The 10,609-nt window shown below is 34.7% G+C and overlaps 2 protein-coding genes across 4 annotated transcripts; both read right to left on the bottom strand.

Moving 5' to 3' along the window:
- On the bottom strand, nt 1,568-3,699 carry LOC104750317. 2 transcript variants are annotated; one of them, XM_010472091.2, is made up of 7 exons: nt 3,568-3,699; nt 3,341-3,419; nt 3,051-3,199; nt 2,766-2,944; nt 2,407-2,674; nt 2,147-2,310; nt 1,568-1,949 (listed from the first exon to the last, which is right to left on the bottom strand). In XM_010472091.2, exons 2-7 carry the CDS (start codon nt 3,416-3,418, stop codon nt 1,792-1,794), a joined length of 996 nt encoding a protein of 331 aa, XP_010470393.1. In that variant the 5' UTR covers nt 3,419; nt 3,568-3,699; the 3' UTR covers nt 1,568-1,791. The 2 variants fall into 2 exon arrangements, with proteins under 2 accessions (XP_010470393.1, XP_010470392.1); XM_010472090.2 differs by having other exon boundaries at nt 3,341-3,422.
- LOC104750319 (inactive ubiquitin carboxyl-terminal hydrolase 53-like) lies at nt 6,217-8,772 on the bottom strand. Of its 2 annotated transcripts, XM_010472107.2 has the most exons (9): nt 8,431-8,772; nt 8,062-8,147; nt 7,860-7,957; nt 7,542-7,733; nt 7,228-7,434; nt 6,984-7,131; nt 6,759-6,889; nt 6,585-6,674; nt 6,217-6,499 (listed from the first exon to the last, which is right to left on the bottom strand). In XM_010472107.2, the coding sequence occupies exons 1-9, from the start codon at nt 8,460-8,462 to the stop codon at nt 6,401-6,403; spliced, it is 1,083 nt and encodes a 360-aa protein (XP_010470409.1). In that variant the 5' UTR covers nt 8,463-8,772; the 3' UTR covers nt 6,217-6,400. The 2 variants fall into 2 exon arrangements, with proteins under 2 accessions (XP_010470409.1, XP_010470407.1); XM_010472105.2 differs by lacking the exon at nt 8,431-8,772 and having other exon boundaries at nt 8,062-8,400.

Below are 10,609 nucleotides of genomic sequence, written 5' to 3' on the forward strand. Positions count from 1 at the left end.
ACACCAAGGAGGATCATTGACTCTGCCGCTTGGACTACATTCTCAAGAGAAGTTTTAGTATTTCCCTCGCTCAAGCTCAAGCCACCAAGGAGGATCATTGACTCTGCCGCTTGGACTACATTCTCAAGAGAAGTTTTAGTGTTTCCCTCGCTCAAGCTCAAACCACCAAAAGAATCAAGAAAAAATAAGCCTTCTTTTGCAATGGTCAGAGCTTTCCTGCAAAACGATGCTGAGCCAAGCAGTTTAGCCAATTCTAACAGTGCAATCGCAGAGTAAGCGTGTACACCACAATCTTGAGAAAAGCATACAACAGAAGCCAAAAAGAATGGGAATTTCAGGTCACTGTTCTCTGTATTAGTCGCTTGTTCGAAGAAGAAAGAACCTTGTAGGTAATGAACTATTGTTGGAACCTTTTCCTTCCCACGAATCAAAATCGAATCCTCAATTGCCTCCAATGCCTTGAAGTGATCTCCTTGGTCGAAGTAACCTTTAACAAGTTTCTTGAGTTGTGCTTCCTCAGGATCTTCGAGTAAAAGAGAAAGAGAAGTCTTCATGTTTCGAGAAAGAGTAACGAACGATTCTCCTCAAGGCTCTTGCGATTACTTTGGTCTGTACTCCTCTATGCTTTTGAAAAATCAAACGGAGACGATAACAACAACAAGATGAAAGCTTTTTATCACGTGTGTTCCACGTTACGCGAGTTGGCGAAGCTTTATATCACGTGAGATCAACGTGACAAGAGAAACCCAAAATCGCGGTGTCGTCTTTTTCGAACAACTCTTCTTCGATATATCTCTGTGGGGAATTTTATCGAACAACTTGTGTGCACTCTCTGTTTTTTACGATTTAATTTCATCTTTCCCAGAATTAACAGATGTGCGAGAAAAAACCAGAAATTGTGCGAAAACTCACTTATCGTCTGAAATATTTCGAAGTTGGGAGATGATCAAAAGAAACAAAAACAAACAAACCCATAAGTCCGTCCATATTGGTTTGGTTTTTATATTTGCAAATACATTTCTTAGTAATCATTTATATATATATATATATATTCTTTTTTTTGTGCAAAAGTAATTATTCATTAGTAAAAAATCAAATTATGAAAAAGGATGAAATAGTATATATATAATTTTTAGTGGAATGAAAAAGTTTATATTTTATCATATAAAAATGAGATTTAATGGTATTTTGAGATTTTGTGAGATACTTGTGAATTATGTATATATTTTTTTTCTTTTTTCTTTTGTGGGATGTGAATAAATTAGAAACTTGAATAATTACAGAACATTTAATCAATTAGATTTCAACAGGATTCTAGCCAATTGAACGGATCTTCTACGGTTATTGAAATCTAAGTGACATCTCAGATACATGGTGTTACCTAGAAGAAGACAAGAATAAATTGCTAAATCGCACATAGAACTTTAATAAACTGGTGAGTAAGAGATATAAACCAAACCAAAAACCATAACAAAACAGATTTAAGAAAGAAACAAGGATCTACAACACTACACATGCAAAAATTAAATAACTAATAAGGACACATACACCAGAGTAGTCATACATGCATGGTAGATAGAGATAATTAGATTTATCCTAAACATAGATAGAGCGTTCACATCACATTCAATCTTTACGCATAAAACAGACTAGTCATACATGCATGCATAGTAGATAATAATAAGATAATCCTAAACATAGATAGAGCGTTAACTTCACATTCGATTTCTACGTATAAAACAGATTAGGTAAGTCATACAGACGGAGAGAGGTAGCTAAACAGTAGATACCCTAAAAGAAGGGGTGGTTTTTGATGGCGTTAACAACTTCGCACTCCATCTCTACATTCAAAGTATCTTCATTGTCCAAGTAACCCTCCTGAATTTCAGCTAAAGGCATGGACTGAGGAAGACCCCACCCTGCGTTTGAGGTCATGACCCAACCTTGAACTACAAAACAAACAAAGTGTGTAAATCACGTTAGTTATAAACTTAAAACCACTAGGTTATAGTCAATGTATAGTGGGATATCTGACATCATAAGTTAAGAACGCCTAATGAAAATGTCATCAGCATCTATTATATCCCATGCATTAGCACTGACAATAAGCATTGCGAAATAGTAGCATCAATATTGTTTTACTTACGGCACATTGATAGGTTTTTCGATCCACGCGGGTCTAGAACCTGCAGTTTTGCTCGCAAAAATATCAGCTCACCCGTCAGTAAGTTTTCCCCTTCAGCTAAATGCACATAGCTGGATAATTGGCCCTCTGCGCTAGAGTCTCCCTTTGGATACACGGTTAGAGTCCTGTAAAACAACATTATTTGTCCACTTGTTAGAAATAGTTACTACTAAAGACAACAATTATATCAGAAAAACAAAGAGAAACATTCATAGACTCACCACTTCTTTTCTCCCATTTGGAAGGTTTTTGAGACGTAATCACTCTGTTTCAGAAGAGAGAAATCCCTAACACTCCAAGAGAATTTGTGAAAAGGGAGGTTTTCAGCAGCAGCGACAGGTGATGGAGCAATCTTCACATGAGCACCAAACTCATGTTCTTCTCCCTCCAAGATGTATCCATTGGCAGGGTCACTGAAAGCCTCAACTGGAAGAACTTGAGAAACTCCCCAGACAGTTCTTGAAGAACCGAATTTCTTTACTTCCACATCTGCATGTTAATACGTTAAGGATGTTATACACATATCACTGCATTCATAAAATATATATTCATACGACAGAGAGAGTATGCGCATACGAACCTTGAACTAAAAAATACTTATTCTCTTTCTTGTTAAAGACAAAGAAAGAGAGATAAGCAGAGACCTCCGTGGGTGGTGCTGATGTGGATGAGAGGCAGCTCTTGTCAAGTTCCACATACATTGAGACAAATCCTTTTCCATTGTCTTCTTCATTTCCTTTAGGGTACACAACCAATCTCCTGATTTTCATAATTTTGAGATAGATCGGTTATAAAAAGCCAAACTTTCTTACTTAAAAGTGATGAAAGATCTGAAAATTTGTAGTGTAGAACAAGATTCACATACCAGCTGTATCCACCAGACGAGAAAACAGAGGATTCGTTTCTGTTGTTGTTGACAGTAGTAAGCTGAGAAAGCTTGACAACAGAAGCACAAGGAGGAAGATGATCTCTCCAACTCCTTAAAACTGCAACATCTGGTACACTTGAACCCCTCTACACAACAACAGAAGAGATTTAGAAATTCCCAAATACTAATCAAACCACACAGAGCTACAGCAAGTTTTGAACTTTCTTTTCTTTAAGACTAAGAAGAAGAAGAAGAAGTTGAAAGCTTGAGAAAAAGTTACAACGAACCTGAGGGAAAGAAGAAGAAGGAGGATTATTTGCTCTCCAATTACTCATCATAGCAAAAGCTGATGCAGCAAAATCCATTCTTCTACACAGTTACACAAAGACAAGCTTTTTGATTTAGAATTCCCCAAATATTAAAACGACGTACACACAGAGCTATAGATTTCAGAGAAGCTACACAACTACAGAACACAAGGTTTTGTGAAAGCTTGAGAAAGATCCCGACGAACCTTAGAGAGACAAAGAGAGAGACGACGAGACGAGACGAGACGAGACGGAGAAGGAGGAACTGAAGAAGAGAGACCCTTGACACTTGTTGAGTGTTCAGCGTCACTTACAGAAACTTCTGGAAGCTCTCAACATTTTCTAGGGTTAGATCGGTGTGCTGTTTTATATTAAGTGTTAGTGGATCCCTTAGAAAGCCCAATGCAATGAGAAGTCCATTAGTCTATGTTATTAGGATTTTATCAAATAGAGATACATATAATTTGTGTTTAGAACATAAAAATATATATTGTTCTTAAATTTGCTATTTGGAGATCAACTTTTATTATATACCAATTAAATATTTACTAAAGTTTTTTTTGGTAAACAATATTTACTAACTTTGGTATTCTTCACTTAAATTTTCCTCTTTTAGTTTCTTTGCACAATAAAGATCTTCATAAAGTATCTAATTTCTTACTTCATAAGCATGAATCTATCTTATGTTGATACGTATTTAAAAGATAGGCCTAAAAACTACATAGCTAGCTTGGATTATTTCTTCTTTTTTAAAAAAAAATCTATATATACGTTTAAAAAAAATACATTTTGGATTTTACCCTTTTATTTGTACTTATTTAAATTGTTATTTTGCAATATTGATCCCTAAACAATTTAAAAAATCAATTACTAAAATCAAAGAAATCGACTAAAAACATAATATTTTATTGTCATTAGATCAACAACATATCTATAAGTTTACTATAATCTCTCAAACTTTTAATGATACACAACCAATTTTCTAAAACAAAATAATACACCATCTCTACATAATAAATTATTCCAAAAATGGAATGCATAATCCTCGGCCTATTAAATTCATATTTGCAAAATGTCCAAGTTTGGTCCAAATTCATATCTTAAACTTGCTCAGCAAGATTTTCTAGCTTTCGACCAAACTTAATCCTAACCATCCACTACCTATATAAACTAAGTTTGTCAATAGATCAATGTATTCGGCCTACATAGTCGTCTGTGTACTTATTATGTGTTCTAGGTTTGTAAATTTCTCTCCCTGGTTCTTATTATGTGTTCTAGGTTTTGATCATTCTTTTTTAGTTTAAATCATTCTTTTTTATATACAGATTTGATCATTCGAACCAAGTCCATTTCGGGTTGGTCATCCTCAACATTTTGCTTTTATGATAAAGATGTTAATCTAGCAAAAAAAAGCAATAGCTTCATTGAGCCTTTCAATAGCTTATGTTTCTAGATTATTAACAATGAAAGAGAATGACTTTTGAGTTTATTTTCATTTACCAATTTGTTTTTTTACTTCTGTGCAGTATTATTTGATTTCCTCAATTAAAAATCTCAATTTGACAACATGACGTCCCACCTATCTATAAACAAAGGCAAATGATTTTTACTAGGTATATCATACTAAAGCCTTTGTTGGTTATTTTTACAGGTATGATTTGTATTCATTAAATAAATATTTCAGCTTTTTAACACTAAAAATCCTTTTTCACCGAGTAAGTTGTTATATTTCATGTGATTCGACGAGGTATCTCTGATAAATAATATTTTCAATTTGAAATTGACATGTCTATATTATGAAATATCTATTGACTCTCCATAATCTCTAACCGTGTCTTTGCAGCTCTCCAATACAGTACGTTCATCGGTTTTAATTTTTCATATAATTTGTTTTTAAAAAATATCAAGCGGATGATAAGGAAAATACGGGAATCTCTATAAATAAATGAAATAACAATATCTTGTCATATTTTGTTTAAAATTTTAAATCTTCTAAAATCAAATCAAATCTTAATTATTGTTATCAAAACTGCTTACTAAATATGTAGGAAATATATATACTTAAATTTCCTATATTTAATTAGGAAATTACTATATATATCATAACTTATTTATGTATTTATTTCCATAAAATACCATAATCGCACGATTATAATATTAACTAAATATATTGACAAAAAAAAAGAATATTAACTAAATTTTTATCATTTATTTTACCTCTCAACAATATGTATCCGAATATAAGAAATCGGATCTGCAAACAAATAAATGCCATAAATTTTGCTTTAATTGTTATACATATATTCGAAAGAAAAAACTTATAAAAACTAAGTAACTCTGCGTGTTTGTTAGTTTTTGGATGTTTATTTTTTCTGCTCATGTTTATAAAATGAGAGAAAAAGATATAGAATTCTAAACTTTGCCTTAATATACATTAATCAAGAAAAACTAATGATTAAATAGTGATTTAAAAGTTTTTATCTGTTTTATTTTGGTTCTTCAGACTAACTATATAACTATACCAGATATAAGAAAAAATTAAACTTTATAATGTTATGAAAATTAAACTTATAAAAATTTAAAAATATTACAGGACAAGATTAGATGTTGAGACAAGTTCAGATCACTATTAATAATTTGAAATATCATTACCTCAGTGCTACAATACAAAAATAAGTTAAGAAATAAATATGTAAAATGATTACATAACAGTCATACAATCTTAAGCATTAAACAAAATTAAAAAATTAATAAAAAAAATAAAATTTAAAATTTGAATTTTTAGTTTAAAAAGATAGTCTCCGCGACTTAAAATCTAGTTATGTTTCAAAACATGAATGCGTGTACTAGCAATGGAGCTTCCAAATCGTTCGATTATGCCTTTTTTTTGTTGTACGATAAGATCATATATAGGGGTCAGTTTATAAAAACCATGGTTCGAACCTGGAGAAATCATCCCATCAAACTAAAGAAAATAAATAATATTCGCAAACATAGTTAGTGTAAGTAGCAAACTTCAGTTCCCCCATACTGTTCTATTCACTTGTTAGGCCATTGAACAGCTTCATAAAACAGAATCTCTGGACGAACCTTCCTTTCCCCACATAATCTGGCAACACTCTCCCAGTTACCAACAACCTATACCGCACATATCAATAATGTCTTAACCCAACAAAGTTCACAATCCAGCTCAAGAAAGACAAAGGCTACTGTTTCATTTTACCTCTTCTATTTTAGCTTCATGTGTGAGACTGACCCACCGGTTCTTTTTATAAGCCATGCAAATGTATTTTTCTTCTTCACCACAACCAATCTGCATTCCATATTCTAAGACTAACAGACAAGATATACAGAAGAACAATAGCGCAAACATATGTGACCCTGTTTAAGATTTTACCATTGACACAAGCCGGTACTTGGTGTTTGGTTCTAAGCCTTCATATAGCCTGCTGATATCTATCTCCCACTCCAAAGACTTTGTTGTTTCAGATATTTCTTTTTCAGTTTCATTCTTCTCCCATTCCAGCCCTAATGTTGCAAACCCATAAAAACAGCAAACTATTTGATCGTTCCACAATAAATAAAACGAGTAGATAAGAACACATTCATGGTCAAAACTTACCAATTGTGAAGATAGGTGGGCATCTACTGATAGTGTGGTGGACAAAGTTTGTCTCTCCACAGCCTCCTGTTCTAACATCACATATCATTTTATCTTCCATGCGGATCATTTTAAGGATGTCTTCAAACTTTATATTCCCAAGAGCACTCTGCATATATATAAACCACAGAGCATAATCACAGAGCAGGATTTTTTAAGTGCCAGTTTCGGTACAAAAGAAAAATATGGAAAAAATGAAACACACCTTTAAGTCTCTGATAGAATCAGCAGGCATAACGATTCCATAAGAACTTTGCTCTGGATGATTTGGCTTCCTTCTGCATTTTTTACAACTCATTCTTTCATATACCTCCAACGTAAAAAGGCGAGTTACCAAGCTTTCTCCTTCTTGAATTTTCCACCAATGACAAAACTCGAGGATGGCGACGAGTACCTCAGCACCATCACTTGACTGAAATGAGTTGAAGAAAAAAACGAATGACATTAAAGCCAACATTCAGACCTATGTATAATAATAATAATAATAATACTTAGAAGCTTATGTTTATCTGCACAAACCAGGGAATGAAATTCTTTTTCTAGGGAAGCAAGCAAGTTGGACAGTAAGTGCCTATAGAGTTCCTCTTCTTTTATCTGCTCCGAGACAAACGCAGAAAAGAAACTACGTAGTGCAGACGGAACTTGGTTGTCAGAAAATGGTTGCCGATTGTGCACCAAATCTTCTTTAAGAACTTTAATGTTACAGAGGGACTGCAGTAGCCAAAAAAAAAAAAAAATCAAAGATAAGTTAGTAAAGAGATAATAACAGAAAATTAGAATGAGCTGAATCAGAAGAAGAGAGTTTAGGTTTTGAATTATTTTTGTTGTTGACTTTACCTTCAGTATCATGTCAAGAGCTGAATTGTATCTGGATACAGCTTTTTTGCCATGTACCGACTCCAAATTTTTAGACAGTGAACCTTCTCCATGAATATCTTCAAGATGGCAGTTAAGGAAATAAGAATCATACATTTAATACATCTAAAAACAGTTTTTAAAATATTCGTCAATTGAGAAGGTCTTTTGAAACCAGGGTCACCTTTAGTAGCTTCGTCTTGATTGGATGAAATTTCAGATTGACCCTTTTCACGAGTATCGTCTGGTTCCATAGGATCTTCTTCTGCCCTGTTTAGTGAAGTAACTCTCGGTTCAAGGTTGACATACGATTCGCTAGACATAGGTCAGAAAACGTTTTGTGTGATGAAGCACTGAAGCACAGAAGCCTATGGTTTGAGAAAACCCTCCTCATAAAATAAACAACACTATATATATAAAAAAAAAAAAAAAACCCTAGAAAATCTTAATTAAAAATAAGATAATTACTAGAACAGATAATTACAAATGAGAAGAATTATCCTAAGTCTACGTTCATGGTATATTATGTAGCTTCTAGAAGAGAGGTACTTACTGTTCGACATTCTGATCAAGAAGACTAGACATGCTTGTTGAAGTTCTCTGTTATGTGGATTCAAGAACAGAACACAAGAACAAAACACAAGTATTTTAATAAGAATTGCTCTCTTATTAATCTCAAGGAAACTATCTCAAAACCTTAAGCCTCTCAACACACAAGTTGTGCTACAAACTAGCACCTCCTTATATAGAGGACAACACCAAAACCAAAACATAATAGGAAAAGTCTACACAAACATATCTCTCTTAAGACATACTAATCCTTATCTCATGTATATTTAGATTCTCCTAAACATACTTGACTTTATCCTCAAGTTATTCCAAGCTTACAACAACATTTTCCCTCCTAAGCTTGGAATCATCTTCACTCACTTCACATACTCCCATAAGAGTTCTCATCTCCTTAAACTTCATTCTTCCAAGAGCCTTGGTTAGAATATCAGCCTTTTGTAAGTTACCAGGAACATGCTCAACACTCACCTGTTCGTTCTCGACACACTCCCGTATAAAGTGGAAACGAGTGTGTATGTGTTTACTGCGGCCGTGAAACACAGGGTTCTTGGTGAGAGCAATGGCTGATTTGTTGTCGATCCGGATGACTACTCTCTCGCTTCTCCGCCCAGTCATCTCTTCAAGGAGTTCTTGAAGCCATATTGCTTGTTTGGCTGCTTCTGTGGCTACCATAAATTCTGCTTCACACGAGGACAAAGCAACAATCTCCTGCTTCTGTGAACACCAAGTTATCGGCGACTCACCTAGATAAAACATATGTCCCGTGGTACTTTTGCCATCATCCACATCAACATTATACGAGCTATCACTGTATCCCACAAGACGGACCTCACTTGTGCGTTTGTAAAACAGTCCAAAAGAGCATGTTCCTCGAAGATATCTAAGAATCTGTTTCAGACTTGCTCCATGTGACACCTTAGGATCTTGCATATACTTACTCAAAACACCAACACTATAAGCAAGATCAGGACGCGTGTGAATCAAGTACCGGAGGCATCCTATGCTTCTTCGATATTTCTGTCCATCAATAGCACCTTCTCTTTGTGACTTGGACAACTTCAAATTCATGTCCATTGGTATATGAGTTGAGTTGCAGTCTCCCATTCCAGTCTCTTCCAAAATTCTAAGAGCATATCTTTCTTGCTTCAGAATGATTCCTTCATCGAGTTGCCTTACTTCAATACCTAGGTAATATGTAAGCAGTCCAAGGTCACTCATTTCAAACTTCTCAGCCATTGCTTGTTTAAATTCGGAAATTGATGCTTGAGAGTTCCCAGTAACAAGCAGGCCATCCACATATACAGCAACGACAAGAAGCTCTTCCCCTATCTTCTTATAATACAAGGACGGCTCCTTAGAACACCTCTGAAACTTCATCTCTCTCAAAGTCTGGTTTAGTTTTGCATTCCACGCTCTAGGAGCTTGTTTTAAGCCGTAGAGAGCTTTATGCAGCTTGTAAACTTTTTCCTCGCTCCCCTTGACTACAAAACCTTCTGGTTGATGAACAAACACTTGTTCATTGAGATCACCATACAGAAACGCCGTTTTTACATCCAAGTGATGTATCTTCCATCCGTTTGAGGCTGAGTAAGCAATAATGAACCTAATTGTCTCCATTCGAGCCACAGGTGCAAAGACTTCGTCATAATCGATCCCCTGTTTCTGTACATACCCTTTTGCCACTAACCTTGCTTTGTATTTGTTTAAGCTTCCATCTGAATTCCTCTTGATCTTAAATACCCATTTTAATCCAATCGGCTTCACTCCTGAAGGTAGCTCAACTAGGTTCCATGTGTTATTTTTCTCAATTGACGCAAGTTCATCTTCACATGCTCTTATCCAAATCTCTGACTTAGAAGCTTCAGCATAATTCCAGGGTTCTTCGTTAATAGACAGTAGAAGACCATCAAGTTCCTCATCATGGATAACATAATCTGATAGATACCTTGGTTGTGATATAACTCTTGCAGGTCGTCTTACTGTTGACTGTTGCAGATCATTGTTACCATCATCAATCGATTCATCACCATCTTCTTCTTCATCAGGGCCTTGTCTCAGTTCTGGCTCTGTGAATGTCTGATCATCATTACCATCATCATCGTCTTCACCAGCTTGACTTATTAAACGAACTCTTCTGTTTCCAATATCACCAATCGAAACAG

The sequence above is a fragment of the Camelina sativa genome, chromosome 16, assembly GCF_000633955.1.
Source record: "Camelina sativa cultivar DH55 chromosome 16, Cs, whole genome shotgun sequence".
NCBI classification, from domain to species: Eukaryota; Viridiplantae; Streptophyta; class Magnoliopsida; order Brassicales; family Brassicaceae; genus Camelina; species Camelina sativa.